Below are 23,027 nucleotides of genomic sequence, written 5' to 3'. Positions count from 1 at the left end.
AGACAAGTGTATATGGTAAAACGTTCTTGACTGGAGTGACCCAAATTGAAAGTTCATGTACGGACGAAATATTACAAACTTCGACTCGACGGGTAACTATGATCCTCTTTCAAGATGGACTAACAGAAACCAATCGGAATAACTAAATAGAACTGGCTATGGGAACATTGATGATCATTTATATTCATTGGTGAAGTTAATAACTAGTCAAATGTAGTAGACCAACCAAGATCTAGTGAGGCCAATGAACAGAATAGAAAAGATACCTAGTATATCAATTACAATTTTGTCAAAAATTATTACCCTTTTGTACAAACCATGAGTCAGTAAATCACACCTGCCAAAGTCAATTGACAAAACACTCATACAAAGTGTCAATTATGAAAGTGTTGTGTCCATCAATTGGTAGTGACACCGTGATTAGTGCCTAATGGCGATAGTTTGGCAGTGCAACGAATGTCGCGATTTCACTATGTTTACAGATTAATGATGATTTTTATGCTTGTATGCATGGTAAATGTGGAATGTAATTATTGTATGCTGAAAGCAAAAAGATAGCAAAAAGATGTTAGAGTTGTCACATCTTAACTTAAGGGTCGTAAAGAAAACTTTGAAATTAAGGTGTTGGTTGTAGGTACATTATCTACTAATATAATAAGCAGATATGTATTGTCCCGTACCCATGTACTGGTATAGGTGAAACCAAAATATGATTACTTTAAGTGTTATGGGTATCATGGGTACATGAATTTCAATCTCTTCAAAATTACTCATTAAAAACGAAAAAAAAAAACACCCCAATTTTGAACAACATAACACAAACCTCTAACAAGAAGCGAAAATGTCAAACAATAGCTTGTAAGTCAACAATAATAATAAGGAAATAATAAGTGATCGGTCCTCACGGGTGGAATAACGGCGGAGTGCCATTGTCGCGCTGAGAGGGACGAGAGTACTCCACAGAGTACACACCTCCGGGTATGGAAGGTTTTATGTCATTCTGTGTTGCATCTTATTATGTAAGAGGTGGTAAGAAGCCTTCAAGATATAGGCTTAAAATTGCGGTGAAAATCTGATAAGTGTGAGTCGGATTTGGGCAAAAAGTTCCACGACTTTAATGTCGAGTAAAAATCTGCAAAATATTCACTTTCATTTGGAAAGGTTTGTACAAGTTGAGTTTTAAAATCCGATAATATTATAGCAGCAATATACGATGTACAGCACTTTCACACTAGCGGATTTTCCGAGCAGAAACGCTTGAATCGCTAAAACTGCAAACAATTGACAACTTGGAACTGTGCGTCAGATTTTTTCCGTTCCTAGAGCATTATACGCTCGGTCAAGTGACGCTCGACAGAAATTCGATACCAAACCTTAGCTGTCGTTGAATTCTTTTTTTTTTCTACTAGCTACAAGATATTATAAAATATTTTTCATATTTTTTTTATATTATTTTCTATTACTCTAAAAAAATGTTTCGTAGAGTAAAACCGCTAACAGATAGGCAAGAACTATCCTAAACCGTCATGTAAGTATAAAGTTAAGTTTTTCATTTATTTTGAAAGTTCATACCACAGAACTTTTCTGTTCCGTGGTTCATACCCATACACCTACCTATACATAATATTGTCCTTGTAATTGTTTCAATAAACTGGTGGATCAGTTAAATCGTTTATTTATATAACGTTTTCCACGCGGACATGCCGCGCATTTTACCGATGGCGTCAGTAAAGGGGACCGTTCCCATATTCGCGTTTTACATTTTACGCGGGAAGATGGGACGCTGAATATTTTTGGTTTCAATGTCAACATTTTTTATTGTTATGTTTCGATATTATTATTGTATTTTTGTCGCATAGTAACACTTACTGGCTTTTAAATTATTAAATAATATGGTACCTGTTATTTATTATTTTCGATTAAATAGTTTTGCATATATTTTTACCAGTTTTACTCTACTATTATTAAAGGATTATATATAATATGGCATCTATAATAAAAGTATCGGTAAAACCCTGTTATTTGATGTACGGATGGGTAAATTAACTTCATAGGTAACAAAAATATTACAATAATTTACAAAATACGTTCAGGTTAATTTATAACACCACAAATACAAGAACTTATCAAAATACAACCCCACACCAATTTAGTAAACCAAACTACAAAAGGTGAGTAGCATACTATACTAAGTTCGCATCTGATCAACATGGATACAAGTCATGGTCTCATACTCACGGTTTTGATTGAAGTGCGTAAACAGAGCAGTAAGCATCCAGGTATCTTTTGAAGGATATGCACAATTGTACATGTTATATATGTTCGATTCTATATGCCCCTTATATCCATTTCGATCTGGGAACCAAACAAAAAATGCCATGTATCAGGTTCTTGCAGCCTGTTTTTTAGGAAAATATAAGGATTTGTTTAATTTTTGATGATTTTTTATAAACGATAGGGTCTGCTTTTTAACGGTTTTTAACTTCATCTCCCTGAGATAAAATGTAAATTATGAAAAGAAAAAATTTACAACTTTAGTCTGTCCATATTAATTTGAAATAAAAGCTACAATACTCAACGTTATTTTGATAAAGGGTACAAGTTACAAACTGCCTCTCTGCTATTCTTTAGATTTTGAGTCATAGAAGTTAAAAATCAAACTATCACAACGAAAACCGCAATCTCAACATTTTCCTAACTCCAAACAAGAACATACAAAAATCCAAGTACAATCTTCAACCAGTAATAATAGTATAAAATGAAGCGTCAACAAGTCCTTTGAACTAAATATTAATAGCATAGAAGCCGTGCTTTTATTGCGAACACATCAGAGAAACAATAGTAATGCTCAAGGAAATGCTGAGACGCGTAAAATTCCCTCTAATGTGTTATTTAGAGACGGCTGGCCGCGTAATTCATGATGGCATTGCTGCGCAAGATTAGCCTTTTTTGTTTGATGTTACCTACACTTCAAAGTTATGACAGGTTTTAAGTGTAGCTTATACTAGCTTCCGCCAGCGGTTTGTCCATGTCCCGTGGAAACTAGCTCGCAAGTAGCCTATAGCCCTCCTTGATGAATGAGCTAACACTCTAAGAATTTTCGAATAGGTCCCGTAGATGCCGAGATTAGCTTGTCAAGAAAGAAACAAACTTTGCAGCTTCAGCTACAATGTAAGTAAAGATAACTTGGTTTGAAAGTGATATCGTAAAAAAATCTTAACATAAACATAATCGCAATTCTGTCTTGAGCAAGGCTAGTGGTGAGTGCTAACCCTTTGTATGAGAAGATATCTTTCAACCAGCAATGGCTCGAAAAGGCAACAATGATGATGATAGTGATGTTTTTTTACACTTTAATTTAGTTTAGCTCATAAAATTAAGTTCATTCGAGCATCAAAAGAATCAGCTAGATTCCTAAAAATGGATATCTGTTACTCTTATGTCACAACTCCAAATTCAATACTAATTCTTTTAGGATATTTATAAATCATTTATTTATTTTTTTTTTTTTTTTTATTTATTTAGGAAACAAACAGTCTCTTACAAACTAATGATTACAAAACAAAATAAAATACATACAGACTTTGAGTTCCATAACGTTAAAATTTAAACCGAAATGAGCAACTTCTCTAGCACTAGCAATAACTATTGGTAGCAGTTTCTCGGATGAGCTCTTTCACGTAGACCTACGCATTGAGGATTGTCTTCTAGTTTCTGGAAACCTTTAGTAAATATTTCACCCACGGAGGGGATACATTCAAGCTATCTAGTTGATTGATTGTTCTAAGAAAAGAGATATGAACGGAATTTACGGATCCCTCCCCTTGACCAATCTAAGTATTACAAACAACCCCTCGGGTTTCAATAACTATTTATTCTTAAACCGTGTCGTGAATATTTTGGGGAATAAAATCAATGTAGTTCTTCTTGAGTTTATTGCGTGCACAGACACCGCGGAAGTCTTAATTCGAGGTTTGTATAAAAATAAACGATGGTAGTTTTTTTGACACTGAACTGCCAAAAGTTAACGTTTGGTTAAACGTAAACCTTTCTTGTTTGTAGGAATAACGCATTGTTAGAGCGCTTTCACACCAGCAGTTGTGCTGCTCGATTTTTTTACGAGGGACACTTCTCGAGCGACAGAAAACCTACCGAGTGGCTTCACGTATCATCTTTTGAACCGGTAGATGTCAATTTTTTTCTGTTGTACGTAGGTACACGCGTGACGGCGCGAGTTTGACCGTAGAAAAGCCGCTACCTAGTGTGAAATAGTGCTTATAAAACGAAGTGATGGTAAAACAATAGAATAATCTAGGTACAACATATAATATAACGTTGAAATGGTGTTTATTACTCAGAAAGATTATGATGTTGGTCCATAACAGCTTCCTGTTTAGAATGCAAATGAGATTAGAGTATGAGCTGTAAAAAGTTTGAGCTACAGTGACAATGAAGTTAGCAGTTTTGTGGACAAGTTTTGAGATTTTGTAGCACTTTTTATTGGTGTTTTAATTGTTTTCTTAGTTTTATACCTGGTTTGTTTGGTTTATGTTTTGTTCAAGTGTGAGAAGTTGGTTATTTTACTCCTCTTTGCCAGCGTACTTTAAAATTAAACCCAGGTATATTTTATGTACACTTACACAGTTAAACAGTTTTAACTAGCAGTTAGCATGATTCGCTCTATACCTGGATCAGAGGTTTTATTCTGTCAAAAGCTACTTAAGGGATGTTAATGAAACTTAATAATATTGCAGGTAGCTCTCTCACTTTCATATCACAATAACTTATAGGTTATTTTTCATCTGATTTTGTAGTAGTTTTCTTTTGAGATAAGAAAAACCCCAGGCAAGAGCTAGCTTTGTCCTGAGTACCTTCAATATGCACACGGAGCTCAGTTGTACCTGATATGTTAACCAAAGAACAACCAACAAAACTACTGAACATCGCAAAAACACCAACCACTAGAAGTGTATCCCTGAAAACGCAAATTAACCAATGGCTTTTACAAATATCGGTCAATTAAGCGGTGAGAGGGATAACAATTGAAATCGGTTTCGCTTTCATTGAGGCCCGGCATAAACGCATTCGTAAATATAATAATAGATGAAGAGATACATCAATGGATGTCCACAGCGTTTTCGGGCCGCCACTTTCAATTTCGATGCGAACGCGAAGCCACCATGATTTTAGCTTATTGGAAAATTGCAATGTGATGTTTATTTTTCACTTGTTTGTTCGACGGTTTTATTAGGAATTTGGATTGTGGCTGATTTGTAAAGTGACCTGTTTGTTTTGTGTTCGAATTTAATTTTGGTGATTTGGTGGCAATGTGTTTTTTTGATTATTGTTTTTTTTATGATGATTATCGTTGTAGTACTAGGTCGAATCTAAAGAAATGGTTTATATTAAAAAATAGATCAGCTCGCATTGTTCAGAAGTTATTACGAAAAACAGAGTTCTAAAGGAATTTAATATTTATACAAAACTCTCACTCACTCATTAATCTTCAAAGTACTCATTATTGTTGTACTTATGAAGTATTTGTTTATTGTTACTATGTCACATTGACACAATACCCACATTATCATAGCCATCACAATCCTTAAACATCCCTTACTCCTCACAGATAATATATCATTGCACAAATTCGATAACCCTATAGATTTACACTCGAATAAGTCAATAGTTTTCACAAAATAAATCAACAGTCATGTCCCGAATGCGGGGAATGACGCTTGGTCACCGTAGCGCCGGCGTACCCTGCCAATCCCGCGTGATCGCCGCTGACCACACGTTTGTAAAATGCGGATAATTATTTCAGTTTTATATTTATTAAATGGCAATTTTAAATTGTTTGCTTTTGCCGCTGTTGGACAGTTAATGATATGGAGTGCAGTATTGAATTAAGTTAAAGTGTTTGCAAAAAGGTTTTAGTTGAGTTCTTGGATGTAAGAGATATTACGTGGAAAGAGAGATTTTTATACCTTTTTTTGTTTTGTTAATCTTATTATTAATTAAGTTATTATAAAGAAAGGACTAAAACTTAGGGGCATGATAGCAGTAAAAGCACGAGTACTAGGTACGTAGTGATTCAACGAGAGACTATTCACAGGCACTGATCTAAAGTTCTATCTCCACAGATATTCAAGTAGCTGGTATTAAGTATTTGGTCGACTTCAATTGTTTTTGTTTTAGTTCAACGTATTTTGAGCTGACCTAACTCTACAGTTCTTTTAAAACTTATGGCACAAAACAGCTACGAGAAGGGGAGGGTTAAATTCTGTACTGGCACCGTAGCAAAATTTATTTTTTAACGTCAAGTCAAAAGTCGATCTAACAATTTTTTATTTCGCTCCCTACAACCGTTTGTCAAATGAAATAACAATTAAACCGTCTACGAAATTCCTGCTTTCAGTAGCGACCAAAGATTTTAACGATTAACTAAACAATACCTAAACATCTGTGCCACTACAATCATAAAAATTGCTCATCCGTAAACACTTTTAATAATAATATGCATTAACTCTTCCTTACATTTGATTCTGAACTCTGTTTTTGTGGCTTAAGGTTGACCTTCGTTTGTTCGTCTCTTCTATTCATTAGTGAGTGAATCAAAGGGTTGGCAAATCCAACTTCTATTGTCGATAGTCACGCGCCCAACTTAGTATTAAGTCTACGTGTTTTTATATTTCCGTTGCCATAGAAATTAATGCTTTACATTTGTATAGATTTTTAATAAGGTTTTAATGTTCATATGTTGATATTGGTAGAAAATTTTTTTTGTGAACTAATATCATAAACACGAAAGAATATCTGGGGTGTTTTTAGGAGCAAAAACACATAAAAGAACTTTTTTTTTACTACACGTATAGATCCATGTACACCTATTCCCTTTCTAAGGTATTAATTACGTACTTTACAACACTTCTATTCAACGGTACATCCAAATAACCTCCTGACTTTTACAAGTCTAACGGATTTAGAACCTCAATACCTCTGCATAGTATCCACGAACTGTTTATACAAAGACAACTACATGAATCCATCTCTATTTACCATTTTTGTCATTTCTGAATACATTTTACATACGCCGCTATAAACAATATATCTGTGACTTTAATTATGCTAAATGGCAAGCAAGAGCAGTTTAAAAAGCACTAAAGCATCAAATGGCTACATCTAATGTTACAAAACGGAGGTAAATTGACACGATCTTTAACAAATAAACAAAAAAGCTAAAGCGAAAGACATCTAAAGCGCGCGTAAAACGCCAAACGCAGCTTAAACGCAGGGAACCCTAATAATATTAAAAACACAAACACCACCGGGTGACATCTCGTAATTTCGATTCTAATTACATTTAATGTCCACTGTTATTTTTTCGAGTTTTAATGCGCGCTCGCCATAAAAAGATAATCACAAAAATAATTGAAACGAAATAATAAAGGCTGTAAGGAAAGGGGGGAGGGGGGCGATTAATGACGGCTCGGGGAGGTGCGGGATAGTCGGCGCATTAAGGCCTAAATAATCAACATAATTACACTTTTTACCTTGGCATCCCCTTTTCACCCTCTAATAAGTACCGTTGAAAAGATTCTCTATTTATATCGAGGTTTTTAATGAAAATTATAGTTGATGCGCAGTTTCATGTTTATGATGACAGTTTTTAGTGTTTTGATAGCAAGGGTGGGCTTGGAGACATCTTGATTTGGATTGCTAGGATCGCTTGTAACCGTTTGTGTTGAAGTATGGGCTTATGTCGTTTGGAGCAGAAAGCTTGGAGAGAATAGAAGAGGTGCTTAATTAAAGCCTTGTTTGAGATTAACTATCATTTATGTTAGGAATATTGACACACCTTAGAATATGATGTTCAAAGAACGAGAACGTACGTGACGTACGTTCATTATGTGACCACTTGGCTCAAAATGCAAAAAGCAAACCCGCTTCACTAATAATAATATTGTAAACTCATTTTATACCTCACTAATCACAATTCCCCAGACTATAAAGAAAGATGCAGACAAATGCAGAAATTAATGGTCTTGATTACGAATCCTTAATACATTTAAGTATAAAACTAAATATATAGCAGTTTATAATTGGGATCGTAGCAATACGTAAAGCGGGCACCCTTCTGCCGAAGAATCAGTATATAATTAAAGATAATGAGACGCTATTCAGATGTCCGTCTGGATCTTTTCGACGTGCTCAGCTAGGAAGAGGTGGATATGGCATATTTTTATAATACTTTTCGCATGGATAAATATTAGTCGTTGGAAATGTGATTGAAATCTAGTTTGTTATGTTAAGAGCGTATTTATAGTAGATTTTTAGGATATTCCACTTTGGTGTACTAAGAGACCAATTTGCTTAAAATATAAGCCAACTTTGAGGAAGCGAAAAGAAACCTTCTTGTATCGGTAGTTATACGACTTTCCAGTATTGTAAAAACATAGGTATTCTCTAATTTGGGTAGAAAAATAAGTGCCGCGTGCAATCAGCGCGATATTTCTTCGAACCTCCGTAACCCATCCTTCACGAAATCACGACTGACGAAGACAGGGACTAAATGAAGGGGTTTTTAATTCAGTAAAATGGTAATACTTACAAATCTAGAAGCGTTCATCAGTATATTGAATTGAGAGTTTCTTATTTATCTTAAAATAACTTAAGCAGAATTTAGCTTAAGACTTTTTCTTGTATTTTTGTTAATGAACCTTGTTTTAATGAGGTAACCCTATAATAAAATTAATAAATTCAATGAAGTAGCTTGTTCGTACAAAAACGTCTAATTTTATCACCCCAATAAAAGACAAGCCGCTACGGACTCGTTTGTGACTTTATTTATGACATTTGATAGATTTTATGTAGTTACAGCTACCGTACACTGATCTAATTAAGGTCAAATTAATTTGTCATACATTGCTGTTTTGTGCTGAAGTTTAAGTTGGTTGTAATGAAGTGGAGTAGTATTGTATAAGCGTAAAGCGAAACGGTCGCGGTGGCCGCTGCTACAACATTACCCCACTCTCCCCTTTACTCAAAAAATATAGAAACGCAAGCGTACACCAACGTCTAATTAAAATGATTAACTTAATGGTCTTAGTCATTAGCGATTTTAATTCCGAATCGTCTATTTTTTTTATTCTTTCCGTTGAAATTATAACTTGAACAACCATTTTTACGATTGCCATCGCGATTTTCAACATTTACGAGCGATCGTAATGTGTAATACCCATTGTAGTCTGTGTTTGTTGGTTTAGAAGAAAATCTTTTTGTATACCTTTCAACTGTTATTGTACTTACTTTTTTTAAGTACCGAGATTTATTCTATTTTCAAAATTGTTTGATGGATCCTTCTTTTTATTAGTCACAAGCTGTTTTCTCACAAGCTATGTTCACCGGGGATAATGTAGCTTCCCAACCGTGAAGAAATTTTCAAATCGTTTTAGTTGTTTTGGAGCCTTTAAGGTACAATAAAAGCTCTTTTATTATATAAGTATAGACTAAACTTACTAAAATTGTTCCTTGCTATAATCACATTCGTGTCTTCATAAACAATAAGCAAGTTAAAAGAAAAAATCTTCACAATAAATGCCAACATCATAATCTAAGGCCATCGGGTTTATCAGTATCTTTCTACCCCGCGCCACCCCATTCTCCCCAAAGATTCTCAAACCTCCCCGACATAGGAACTAGTCGGTCAAGGGTACGGCTTGGAAATTAACCGTTTTCTTTTGTTTTTGAGTAGCAAATATCTGTTTGTGATTTAATAGTTGTTAAAGGACTCTTTGATATGTGACTTGATATACAGACTTTTTTTAACCGACTTCCCAAAAAGGAGGAGGTTCTCAATTCGGCCGGTATGTTTTTTTTTCTTCTATGTATGTACATTGATTACTCCGAGGTTTATAGACCGATTTACATGATTTTTTTTTTGTTCGACGCGGAATAGCTGCCAGTTGGTCCCATAGTCATTAGGTCAGGATCTGATGATGGGAACCCTGAGAAATCGAGGGCAACCTCCTCAAGTAGTGGTTGACGTAGTTTGAACTCGGCACAAAACAATAGACAGCTTTTTTGGAAAGTAACTCTATAGAATTTTAGTTGAAATACATGTTTTTAACCAAACTTCTACAGAGGTCCTCAATACGTAGATTTATGTAGGTAAGTTCTTTGAATTATTTTATGGTTCGAAAGATTTTTTGTCATGACCTCATTTTTTGGAAGTTCCATAAACTGTCTTTAGTATGTTGATTTTAGAGATTTTTGATTAAGTAATTATTGCCATTAATTGAAGGAATGATTTCTAACCTGAACTGTATAGGTTACTGTTAAACATACAGTTCTCGGAATTCCAACAAGTAATTATATAAGGGGTACCCCTACATTAATTATGAGTATAGATCTTCCTGTTAACACCTTCAGCAAAAACATTGCTTTTTTGTATTAATTTATTTGAATAGTGGTGAAAAAGAGAATAATTCCGAAATACCTTTATTTACTAAGGCGAGGTATTTTTTTTTCTTTGATATATTGGTTTGATATGTACATAGCATAGTAACGACCAGTTTGATAAAGTTCAATAAACTTTTTTGTATGAATCCTCATAATAATTCAACAGATAAAAATCTACTTAGAATTAAGCCACCTATATTTAAGTAGAGCTTTTTCTAACTAGATACAGATCTAGTCCAATTGAGACGTAACTTTAAAATTTATTAATTCGAAATGATCTCCAAGTTGAAACTAATTATTCTTTATTATGCGCAAACGCCTCCGTAAGACTCAGCTTTATCTAATCATAGATTAATTCTTAAACTAAGATGCGACACGCCCATAAATTAAAGCATATTTTAGCGCTACCATTGAACTCATTAAAACATTCCTTTTTATTTCGGCAAAGACATAAAACTTATATTGCAACAAAAAACCGGCCAAGTGCGAGTCGGAATCGCGCACGAAGGGTTCCGTACCATTATTTAGAAAATGAGCAAAAAAAAATCACGTTTTTTGTATGGGAGCCCCCCAAAATATTAATACATCATCTGTGAAAATTTCAACTCTCTAACTATCACTGTCCATGAGATATAGCCTGGTGACAGACGGACAGACGGACGTACGGACGGAGAGAGGAGCGAAAACAATAGGGTCCCGTTTTACCCTTTGGGTATGGAACCCTAAAAAGCAAAACGAACGTTGGTAATTATGTTAATGATTTTAAAAGTTATCACTTCAAACAAACCGCGCAAGATGGCTGCCTATAGTGCCTATTATTATTTTATAATGTGCCTATTTTGTGACGTCACAAATGAGATATAAATTATTCGGACAGTAACCAGCCTGTGTTATCATGGTGTAAACAACCAGTAATTAAAAGGTACATCAAAGATCGACAAGTAATTACGATCCTACCTAATTAGTTTGTTTGTCCAAGATTTTTTACAATGTGACCTTTGCAGTGACCAAATAAATATTTTAATTGTAACGTTCATTAAATTAAAGATTATTTGACACATGTTTCTGGTAACTTATCATTTTGTTTGTACCCTTTGCTGCGTACGAGTCTCCGGAATTCAGTGTATTTATGTTCTTTCCGCTTATGGCAAACAGGGTTCGGTGGAGTGGCCATTTGTTCGAGTATACAATTTTATTTTTTGGCTAATAATTTATTAATTTCTATAAAATTTGATCTTTCTTGTATCTACATTATATGTAGTGTCCTAAACTTGTCTACATTTTTTCATCAAAATTATATATTAGGACCATTTCAAGTAATTACTTACAGTAACCAATAGACTTTCAAAACTATTGAACATCAACCAAAATATAGTTCTTCATAGCACTTCATGCAAAGTTACTAAAAGTTAACAAAAAGCCAAAAGCAATCACTAATTATTATACGCAACTTGAGTAATCGTTGACACAATACCACCTTAGCTGAAATGTACCTGTATAAAAATAAATCCAGAACAGTATCGACTCCATGCGTTCCCCTGTTCTCAAAAAGGTGGCGTTCATTAATGAGGCGTAATATTTTCGTAATTAAGTTACGCACTGGGAAAACATTGTGTAACCGAGGTACTACATTACGATAGATAAGAAATTGATTACCAGTTTCCTTGTATAACTAATGAGCTCATTAATACCTAATTAGTTCTGGTCAAGTTTACAAATATTGTTTAAATTTTTCAAAACAAATGAAGACACTGACAAACTTGTTTTGATGCGGTTTTGTTATATTTGTATATTTTTAACCGCATTTGGTGCATTCAGATTTTGTTGGTTTGGAAACAATGGGTCCTCGTATAAATAGGTACACCTAGTTTTTATTTGAGCCTAATAAGCGTTTAATTTGACACTGGACATTATTCAGAGTTGAAAAGGAACGTAAATATGGTATACTAGCTTCCGCCAGCGGCTTCGCCCGCGTGGTGTGTTGATAAAAAGTAGCCTATGTGTTAATCCAGGATATCACCTATCTACATACCAAATTTCAATCAAATCGGTCCACCCGTTTTTACGTGATTGAATAACAAACATACATCCATACATTCTCACAAACTTTCACATTTATAATATAAAGTAGGAAGTAGGATATAAGTAGGATAAGTAGGAAGTAGGAATTTTCTTGTGCTTGGGTAAATTAATTAAGGGATGAATAGTTTGCGGGTAGAAGCTTAGGGATAAGCTTGACCCCGTACATTGCCTTGAATCATGACCGTGGGTCAGTTTTAGAATTCTGAATTCTGATGTCACTAATATTACCGAAGGACTTTTCAACATTGCACACGTTATGATTAGTCCCTATATAGATACTGGTGCATGGTATAACAATCAGCCTTCTGCTGGATAAGGGAAGAGGGTATTCTTTCTTAGTCATTTCAAACCTTTTTCAATCATTCTGATCAGAGTAACATTCTGAAATGACAACCTAAGACTTCTAAGACAAGTCATCAAATCAAAGACAAGCAAAGATAAATAAAATGAAAGATAGAGATTCTTAGAGGCTAGCCCTTTCCAACCCACGTTGTGATCGGCCAATTCCATTCTTTTTGGGTGAAGTTCAGTACCAGTGTTTTACATAAAGCGACTGCCTATCTGACATCCTTATCCCAGTACCAGGATAACCCAATACCTTAGCAAGACTGGTCGTCAGACTTTCTGGCTACTGATTACCAGAAATGACTACTAAAGATATTCAAATGACTATCCTAATGCTTTGACAAGAGAGATACCACGTAAGCAACAAAGGCCACAAATAGGTCAGAAACAATTGTAACGCAAATATCCCTCTTAGTTTCTGTGCGAAATATTTCCGCTTCTATTCCCCTCCTCGGAAGAAGACACTTGATTTAAACAAGGTTATTATACTAACGATTCGACGGGAGACGGTTTAAACAATCATTATAAGTAGCCACATCCCTGGTTTGCAGCCATTCTAAAATACACTCGAAAATGTTTTAAATTGCCTGTATGGGCTTATCAAGGCCGTCATGCTCTTTATCGAAGGAGGAAGGACTAATTTAATTGGTGATTGGGCTTTCAATTTTTTGTTTAGTGTATTATGAAGGGTACTGTATACACTATTAGCTAGCATGCACATGGAATGAGTAGCTGTAGCAGTGTATTTGTTTGTCCAATATAGTTATCGGGTGAAGAAATTGTATGACCGTCAACATAGTTTTGTTATAAGTACTGCTTGAATCTTGGAGTTACAACACTGACCTACAACTGCGCTTAACCAAGTCGGAATATTTTTTGGAAGATTTGCCTGATTGATAAAAGTAAACCAAAATAAGTGCAGTCCAAAATACTAACTACGTTACAATGAACATAAACCACTAACACAAATGAACTAGATCCATTCCAAAAAACAGATTTAGCCCAAACAAACACACTGTGAGAACCGTCGAAAAATTTAAAAGCCATGAAATGAAAATATTTGTGAAAATAAGAAAGAGCAAATCTCAATGGGTGGGACGTGTTGAAAGAATACCGGAGGGAAGAGGGAATGAGGACAAAGGGAAAAAGGATGGAAGAGAAACGATCACGGAGGTTCGAAGCTAACAAATAATGCGTCTATTCCTGGAAATGGAAGCAATCTCTGGATGAGGCATAGCGTAGTTGGTGCCACTTTACTTTTGAATAGATTTGATTTGTATTGGCTTGGATATGGTTATATCAAGTTTTCTTAGGAAATAAGTATTTGCTTCAAGATTACGATATTTAATAAAAATATATCATTGTATCTTACGAGTTTTCTTTTGAAAACTATTTGGAATTATACGCTTGTGTCTCACCAGAAATACTTTGTACACCTGGATAAAAAAATCCTAAGATTCACAAACAAACTTTTCAGTTCACTAGATGTTCCATGAGTTCCACTCAACTTGATAAAACTAGCCTATATCCTTTCTCAGGCTCCAAATTATCTATGTGCCAAAAACCAGTGCAGTAGCTTTGCAATTAACGTGCGACAGAAGAGAAGATATATTTTCGTACTTATAATATTGTATTAGTAAACGTACATCACGCCACGGCACAAATAAGTTTCCATTTAAAGCAAAAGACGACAAAACTTCATCTAAGCCCCTAACAAAACGTCATCTAAACCCTTGAAAGACCATTTAAAAACGTTGATTAACTTTAAAACTGAATGAAGCAAGACTGATTCTATTTCTGGACTGTCTTCCGAAGACAGTCATGTCAATTACAGTACAAACTGTTTCGTGTCGGTTCACTGCAATGCTGGCGTTTAGAACATAATGCTCTATAGCTATTAGCTATGCTGTCTTGGGTGTATTGAAAATGTACCATGTATTTCGGTGGGAGCACTAATTCGGGCTTAGGATGTAGAAGGTTTGTATTATGTTCTTACTTACAGGTCCAACAGAGAACTTCGTTTTTTGAAGTCGCTTAATGAATTGACAAGATATTGACAACTATTGACAAGCCCTCGGATTCTTTCTCTATGAGAAGAATTTAAATATCTGGCTTCTTCATCTTACTAATCTAACTTTTAAATCCCATTCCCTAAAGTTTAAGAAGTTTCAATACCGATTTTTGATCTTCAAGAATACCAGTACCGTTATACTTGGTTAATGGTTAAATATTTTTCCTCTTTGATCATTGTGAATTAAATACTGAATATTTATAGCATTCAGAGCTTTTGGCTCACTTTCATTCATACGTAGAGTTGTTTCCTTTAAAGCACAAAAAACATGCTCAAGACTCACACTTTGATCACCATCGTACAGTTTCATTCAAGGACCTATTGAGAACAAGTCCACTACAGCTAAGTGTTACAAGCTAAAATTAATTTTACTCATCCAATTCACAAATCCACCGTCCGTTTCATTCAGCCATATGGCGTTGGACTAATCAAAGGATTTTGGAACTAAACGAGTGACAATGAGAGCTGTCCTAATTTTAGAACAATGAAAATGAATCATCTAATGTACATCCACTATTGTTTAGTTGGCCAAGTAATATAAATTTCTATAAATAGAACTAATTAATCCAGTTCAGCGTTTGCGCGAAATTGGTTTAGTCTTGGCCTGGCTGTATGTATGTTGGTATTTTTCTTAGTTAGTCTTCAATTGGGCCATTTAAATAAAATATTTTCTTGACAGCAACTCCTGGTCGTGGTGGCCCAGTGGGTCAAGAATCAACCTCTCGAGTATGAGAGTGTGGGTTCGATTCCAGGTCAGGCAAGTACCAATGCAACTTTTCTAAGTTTGTATCTACTTTCTATGTAAATCTTGGACACCAATGGCTGATAAAAAGGTGAAGGAAAACATCTTGAGGAAACCTGGACTATAAAGTCTGCAATCACCAACCCGCATTGAGCAAGCGTGGTGATTAATGCTCAATCCTTCTCCGTGTGACAGGAGGCCTGTGCCCAGCAGTGGGACGATAAAAGGCTGTAACAGTAGGCAACTCTTGGCTAAGATTACAGGGCCAAGCAATGATTGATATATCTGGTGAAAAGGTGGCTATGTATGTTATGACGAGTTCCTCAGTTTTTCCCTTGGGCAAGCATTTCGGAGCCAGTAGTCCGGCAACCAAACTCACCAATGGTTAACGTGTTACCTGGGTCATTGGGTTGAGGAGGTCAGATTGGCAGTCGCTCCTTGCCAAACACTAGTACTTAGCTTCTTCAGGTAAAACTGGAAGTCGACCCCAACATTTGAAAAGGCTAGGTAGATGAAGAATGCAATCTAATGCTAATAAAATAAAAGCATTAGAGTAATATTTTAAAAGCCGAATTTTTTAAAATAATATGTTTTGAGACGTTTGGCTACTCATCAATGAACTTACCTACATCAGCGCATACGCACATTACGCAGCTTAATTTTAAAATCCATAAGACTCTTTTCAAGACTTCTCTTGCGTATACAGAAATGTGTGTTTTTCAATGCAAATAATTTCTGTTTATTACATACGTATCCTTTGAAGCTTTATGGAACAATTTGAAGATTCCGAATTTTATAAATTCAAGACCGTATTTTTTTATAATTCACAAAAATATGGCATTTACAATGTAAGGTACATGCTTCCCGTCAATTCTTCCCATAGAATCCTTATAGTTTCCATGTTTTAAGTTTTCCTGTAGGTATAAAGCGTTGGATTTTTGTCGGACAAGGTAAACAATTATAATTATTACTCATTTTCCTGTTCATTTACACTATAATAAGCAGCTGATATAAATATAATTCATGTTTAGTTTGTTTTTCTTTGAACAGGAACACGTCTATGAATAGGGAAATAACTTTATCTGAAATATTTGAACGTACGTATGTACTATTCATCTAATTTAAAACCATGCCTTTTCCGTTTAAATTCATTATCAACGTACTTATGAATAAAAATAAAAATAATAATCAATGTTCCATTTTAAAACTCGTATTAAAAATAAAAATAAGAACTACTAATCAAGTGTTGTAAAGCACTGTAATCGATAATACTTGGACACTAACATGAAGTCGATTATCGATCCTAATATACATTAAGCTCGGCCGGATTAAATGGATCCCATTCATCAACGTCACTACAAAAATGCTATTTCCCCACAAAATTAGGCACTCACCTACACTTAGAGGATTTCGCGAACAATCGTATCCCAAGACTAATAACTACCCAAATGAAGGGTTGTAAGCTCTCCGAATTTTAATGAAATATTTGATTTATGCCCAGCCCAGCATCAGGTAGCTTATTATAAGAATATATCATTAAACATTACATATATAATTAAATCGAAACTTAGCCTCCAGCTACCCCAATTTGGAGCCGGCCGCTGCATTATAATTTTAATAAAATTGCCCGTTGTCCAATAAAAAAGTGAAAAAAAATCAAGTAATAATAAGAAAATTATAACACATCTGATTGATGTATTATTTGGTAATTTATTGGGTGTAATTACATCGTGTAATAATGGTCGATAATGCTTCGAGTCGGCGGAGTGAGGGCACGATTTATTAGTATTTATTAAAGTATGAATTATTGTATAATTACTGGGATGGGTGCTTCCAAACTAAACAGAGCGGTTGTTTTAGGGTAGAATTTATGGGCAGTTCTCGGAGTCGATCTAATCGAGCTTGTTTGCGATGTAATTCGGGCGCCTCGGCAGTTGCTATAAAACTATGTGGATGAGTGTGTGTGTGAGCTGAGCCGAAGCAAAACCAAGCTAATGATAACTCAATTTTGATGTGAATGTGTTATTGTATTGCTCTAGTTTCGGTTAAGAATATTTATTGCGGCCAAAAGTGGTTTTTGAATAACTTACGACGTACGTTAGCGTGAAGCTGGAGTTTTCAATGGAGACTTGTTACGAAAATAATGGTCGGTTATAGTAGTTAAAATAAATGTTATGGCTGCGTTGTTTTCGTTGTTTGAAAGAGCAGGACCATTATTTAAAAATGAGACAATCAGCGATCCTGAAAGAAATATTTGATAAATATTGTAGTCTGAGGACTTTTTTTTAATTTTTCCATTCCTTCCTGTTTTTCGTCAATATTTTTTTAAGTAGATCAAAACTATTTTTTAACCACCCATTAAAAAGCTGTGTGGTCGCCAGTAATCCTATAATTGATTTTGACAAACAGCTCGCATCGTTAAATCGATAAAATTTAATCGACTCCATATGTCAAACGGGGCCATCACTCAGCACGTAAACTAATTCAGAAGATCCTCTCTATCGACTCTTGTATCGATAAATAAGATGGATAATACTTCAAAAGAATTAACTTTACATAAACAAACATTTGTAGTGAACTGTTAATAGTTTTTACTGGCCCTTAATGCTACACACGTCGTTCCGGAGATCGTACTTAAGATAAAATAGTTTACAGATGCGTACAAAAGCTGTTATTACGCGCTTCACATAATTTATGCATTGACAATTTTAATTACTTCAACCGTATGCAAGTTGGTTTTTATAATTAAGCCGAATGAATTTAAAACTTTCACCTTAATTATTATGTTTAAAATAAGTTTCGTTTTGTTCCGACTCTGTGAAATGTTGCTTTACTGGCCAGCGTCTGCGTTCTTTTTTTATGCGTTCGAATTTTCGAAATTCAAATTTAATTTAAGATAATGACTCGCTACAATTTCATTGAGTTTAATTCGGCTAATCTTAATCCCTACTTCGTGAATCAACTGAAGGCAATTTAAAGTTAAAGAAAATGTCTCTTAAACTAACTTCTAAATCTTCGTTACTCCAAAGAGTAGTTCAATCTTAATGGCTTCGACAAAGTCCACTTAGTGTTCATCAAGTCTATCGTGATCTACAAATAAACTGTGCCTAACTACAAGCTACGTACCGGAGCCACTGGCAAATAGGAAGTCCCTTTGTAGGGAAGACGTCTTCAAGTAGGGGTAAAACAGCTTGCCGCCGTACTGGGGACTGCCGCCGCAACTGTACAATAAGAAACTCTGTAGAAATACCAGTTAAGTAAACTAAAGAAAAGAACGGAAAAGTCAAGCCGGTGTAATAAACTTCAGTTTAGCAGTGAGGCCGCATCTTCCCGCCTAGACCGTTTCGTTTAGAAAGGACTCCTCAGGCGGGAGACGCCGGGTGTCGGCGGGGGGAGGGGGTGGTGCAAGGAACGCGCGGGGCTGCGCGATTTTTCACCCAAGACCACGTGTTAGCCACGTGCATGAAAACTTTTTGGCAAAGTTTTTCCTCGCGAGCGTGCGTTACGCGCTTCTTTTTTGTTTGTTCCACTTCCAACTTCGTAGCTCACACTTCGCTGTTTTATTTCTTAGCGCGTTCTTTTTACGAACACATCGGCTATGCTTTATCGAATCTATTATTTTAGTATTACGAGATGTTTTATAGACGTGTAATTTGACGAATTAAATGCGCCTAATTTTTGAATTTGTTCGAAACCGTTATGACGGTTGAAACAAAACCATTTTCAAATTCGAATCGTAGCCGTTAAAGTACCTATTCGGTCAGATTAGAACTTATGGATATTAAAAATTAAAATACGTCGATTAGTTCCAAATTTCGGAATGATCATTAATATTGATTGATACGAGCCGTGTCTAACACTCATAAAATTTATTGATTATCGACATCAGATTTCACCCACAGACAAGGGAATTAATAATAACGTAATAGTAATAAAAAGCCGCTTTCTCAACACAATGCATCACTAGACTAAACCATTTTGCAATCAACATATCAACTAAACCGTGTCTAGAAAATTCTTAATTGAACTAATGAGAAGTAATTACAATTTTTATTGCGGCCATAATGATTACGATGCCTTAAAATAATAAAAGCAATTAGACATTGATGGGCGTAGCGGAGTAGTTTATGTTCGTCTCTGTCGCTCTCGCGGCCGGGACGCGGGCGACACCGCGATCAGAAGTAATTGTTTGAACGGTTATAAAAGTTGATGTCAGAGACGGTGTTCTGTTTGTCGTAAAATGGCGAGATGTTTCCATTTCCAACGTTTTAATGTTAAAAAATAAAGCGCCTATATACAAATCGTGGTCGATTATTGTGCCTGACACAATTGTACAATCTCAATATTAATCAAAGCCAGAGAATTTTAATGACTTTGTGTACAATTAAAATGACTGATTCATAGCAACGAAGTTAGGATACAAATGAGTCACGTGAGATACTCTAATTAGGTACAATGGACTAAGAATTCAATGGAATAAAATGATGCGATCACGTCTAAATACAACTGACGAATAGATTAGACTGGACAGACAGGGACTTATGATTGGCTAGAAGAGACAGTAAATCATTATGATTTTGGACACAGAAATTAATGAATGGAACGTATCATGAACGTTGAATTGAAAAGGAAATGTGAAAATTAAGGTGCTGAAAAAATAAAGTTTTGTACGTAAGCTCAAAAGTTCTTGGAAAGATAAGATCACCGTTTTTTGGTATGAAGATTTTTTTTTCTTCGAAAAATATGTTCTAAGAAAAGTTAAATATGAAGTTAGTTTTGACACCTTTTGGAGCTGTTTTTTTTTAATCCGAATACTGATAAGGAGTCCATTATTAAAGTGTTTCATGACTCTTGATCGATACGCTTAGATTTTTCAAAAGATTCAAACATTTTTGGCAGTGTACCTAGTAGAAACCTATTGTATAATTTATATAAAAATGGCTTAGAATAGTGAACCAACTTAGTCTAATTATATAATTTAATTTTAAGGAAAACAGGGTTAAGGAATAAAAGTCAGAAAAAAATAGTTAAAACGTTAAGAAAATAAATCAAAATATATTTAATGTATCTTTATTTAAAATCCATAAAACATACATTTTTAAATACCTCCATCATAAAAAGAAAAAATATAAAAAAATATTCAAAAATTACTTTCGAACAAATACAATTACAATTAACCGAATGAATTCTTAATTTTCATGAAAATACAATAGAATGCAGAAAAAAGTGGATAGAAAAAAGTTAGAAAAAAAACTTAATTTGCGCAAGATCATGCCTTTATAATCTTCTAGAAAAACTTATCATGCAATTAATCATTCTAATCATATTTTTCCTGTACCGTGTAGAGTTATAGCTAGCCTATTATTAGTGGATTTTCTTGTGTTTTTCATAACTTTTATGAACATTAGAGTTGGTAATATGATCTTTATTAATTAGCGTTTACATTGATTTTTAATTATTAGGTTCTTATTGCTTCTCATTGTTCGTGTTTATACTTGTTTTTTTTTTTCTGAGTTTACAGTGGAAAAAAGTTTCAGGTTTTTTCTGAAAGTTTCAATGTTAAGTTTTTCATGTTTTGATGCAGTTTTCGTATATGAAACTTGTAAATGATAGATAAGTATAAATAATGTGTGAATAATGTAAAGTTAAAAATGTGTTATTGTTAATTTTTATTTTATTTGTAACAAGATTTTTTTTTTGCTTTTTCTTCTAGGAGGTAACAATGTCTTGAAGAAAGGGCTTGAACTTAGAAATTAATCAAATATCAAATTAAGAGTACATTTAAGTTACAAAAGCGATTTTATCAAAAATTAAGTGGGTGATAACAAAATGATTTAATGAATAACGATCCACTTAATATCATTATAATGAGAAAATTAATGATGCAGCAATAAATTCATGGTCTAATGATAATGCACCTGTTTTTATCGTTACAATCTAATTACTTTTCAAATTAGGTGTTGAACTGTCCACATTAATATTCAAATATATTTCATCGAACATTATTTAAAAAAAAAACTTCGACACGAAACAAAAAACTGTATTCATCACAAGCACAGATAGATACGCATAGTGATGCACTTAAAGCAGAAAATCAATACAGCCTACAAAAAAAGTTGGTCAAAGAAAAGAAAAAAAGTAAAAAAAATACCTACAGAAAAACGCGACACATGTATTCGAACCAATCAGCTGTTTGTTGGCTTCGGTCGCCCCGCCCCGCGTAACTTTTCCTCTTCGGCACGTCAAAAATATAACCATTCCATCATTTTCCCGATACGCGTTAAAAACTTTTTTTATTAAACTATTCAATTTGTTTTTTATATCCTTCCTCGTCGCACATTCGTACTCTTTCGTTCTTAAACTTTCAATGAGGCAATAAATATATACAAAAATGTGCTCTTATGGAAAATATATTTTCACATGAAGTTTGATTTGGTCCAAGTAATATTTTTGACATTTGAAACAATTTCAAAAAATATGTCAATATCTAAAACGGTTTAGAAACAAATTGAAATTCTCAAAGTAATAAAATGTCAAAACAAAACTTATCTGCACAAGAGAAGATAAAAAGCAGAATATAATGTGATAACAATACAAAAGAACACTTACAATATCCCAGAAGCTAAATAATTTAGTTAGAGCTTTAGATTTGTTTTCGTAGCAGTGACGTTGTTAATTAGCCGGCGCTCGCTGATTCATCACTTTATAGCGTCTCAGCGGCTAGTTCAAGCCGATAGTTAATTATTACACAAACACGTTACCAGTTTCCTTCAAATAAAATCCTAATTAATGGTACAACAACACTCAGTCAAATATCCGAACGCACTCGAAAGTTTCAAATCTGAATGACAGAAGACGCGCGAAACGTTTTTTTTTTCAAGTGTCAAACGTGACACGAACAAACGTAGATACGGCCGTCCACGTCAGTTCGCTGACGTTCACTAGTCGCGACTCGGCGTAAGTCGAGGAGAAGAAGGCAGCGGTCTCGGCCAACACGCCTTTCGTTCGTCTCTTTCTCGCGCGGCTATACCCGCCCGACCATTTTTACGGTTTAACCGACTCAATTCAATTCAACTCAACTCAATTGTCGTGGCGCGAATGCCTTCGCACTGGACGCTAGAGTGAGACGTATAGCTTTCGCCTTATTTCAGTGGATGCGTTTCATTAAATACTATTTAATTGTTTAAGTTAATGCAATGCGGAGCCGTGCACCGAGAATCAGGTCTAGGTGGTGAAATGTTGACGTTACATGCGTTTGAACTAAGAATCTGCGTTCGGAAAAGCGGAATAGAGCCTTAATCTTAGTTTAAGACGTAGCAGTGGGCACGG

At 34.7% G+C, this 23,027-nt stretch overlaps 1 protein-coding gene across 10 annotated transcripts in view; it reads right to left on the bottom strand.

Annotated features, from left to right (window-relative positions):
- Nucleotides 1-22,623, bottom strand: part of LOC124637633 (POU domain, class 6, transcription factor 2) — a 133,608-nt gene extending 110,985 nt beyond the window's left edge. For 5 of the 10 annotated variants that reach the window (XM_047174232.1, XM_047174237.1, XM_047174236.1 and 2 more), the window contains exons 1-3: nt 22,308-22,623; nt 18,825-18,919; nt 2,239-2,355 (exon numbers count right to left, since the gene is read on the bottom strand). In XM_047174232.1, the coding sequence (XP_047030188.1) occupies nt 2,239-2,311 (73 nt within the window). In that variant the 5' untranslated portion in view covers nt 2,312-2,355; nt 18,825-18,919; nt 22,308-22,623. The remainder of the gene's footprint in view (nt 1-2,238; nt 2,356-18,824; nt 18,920-22,307) is intronic. The other 5 variants (XM_047174238.1, XM_047174240.1, XM_047174239.1 and 2 more) reach the window with 3 other exon arrangements.
- Between the last annotated feature and the right edge of the window lie 404 nt (nt 22,624-23,027).

This window comes from Helicoverpa zea, chromosome 16 (genome assembly GCF_022581195.2).
Source record: "Helicoverpa zea isolate HzStark_Cry1AcR chromosome 16, ilHelZeax1.1, whole genome shotgun sequence".
NCBI lineage: Eukaryota > Metazoa > Arthropoda > Insecta > Lepidoptera > Noctuidae > Helicoverpa > Helicoverpa zea.
The sequence above is the reverse complement of the archived record's forward strand: the minus strand, read 5'-3'. Positions and strand labels throughout refer to the sequence as shown.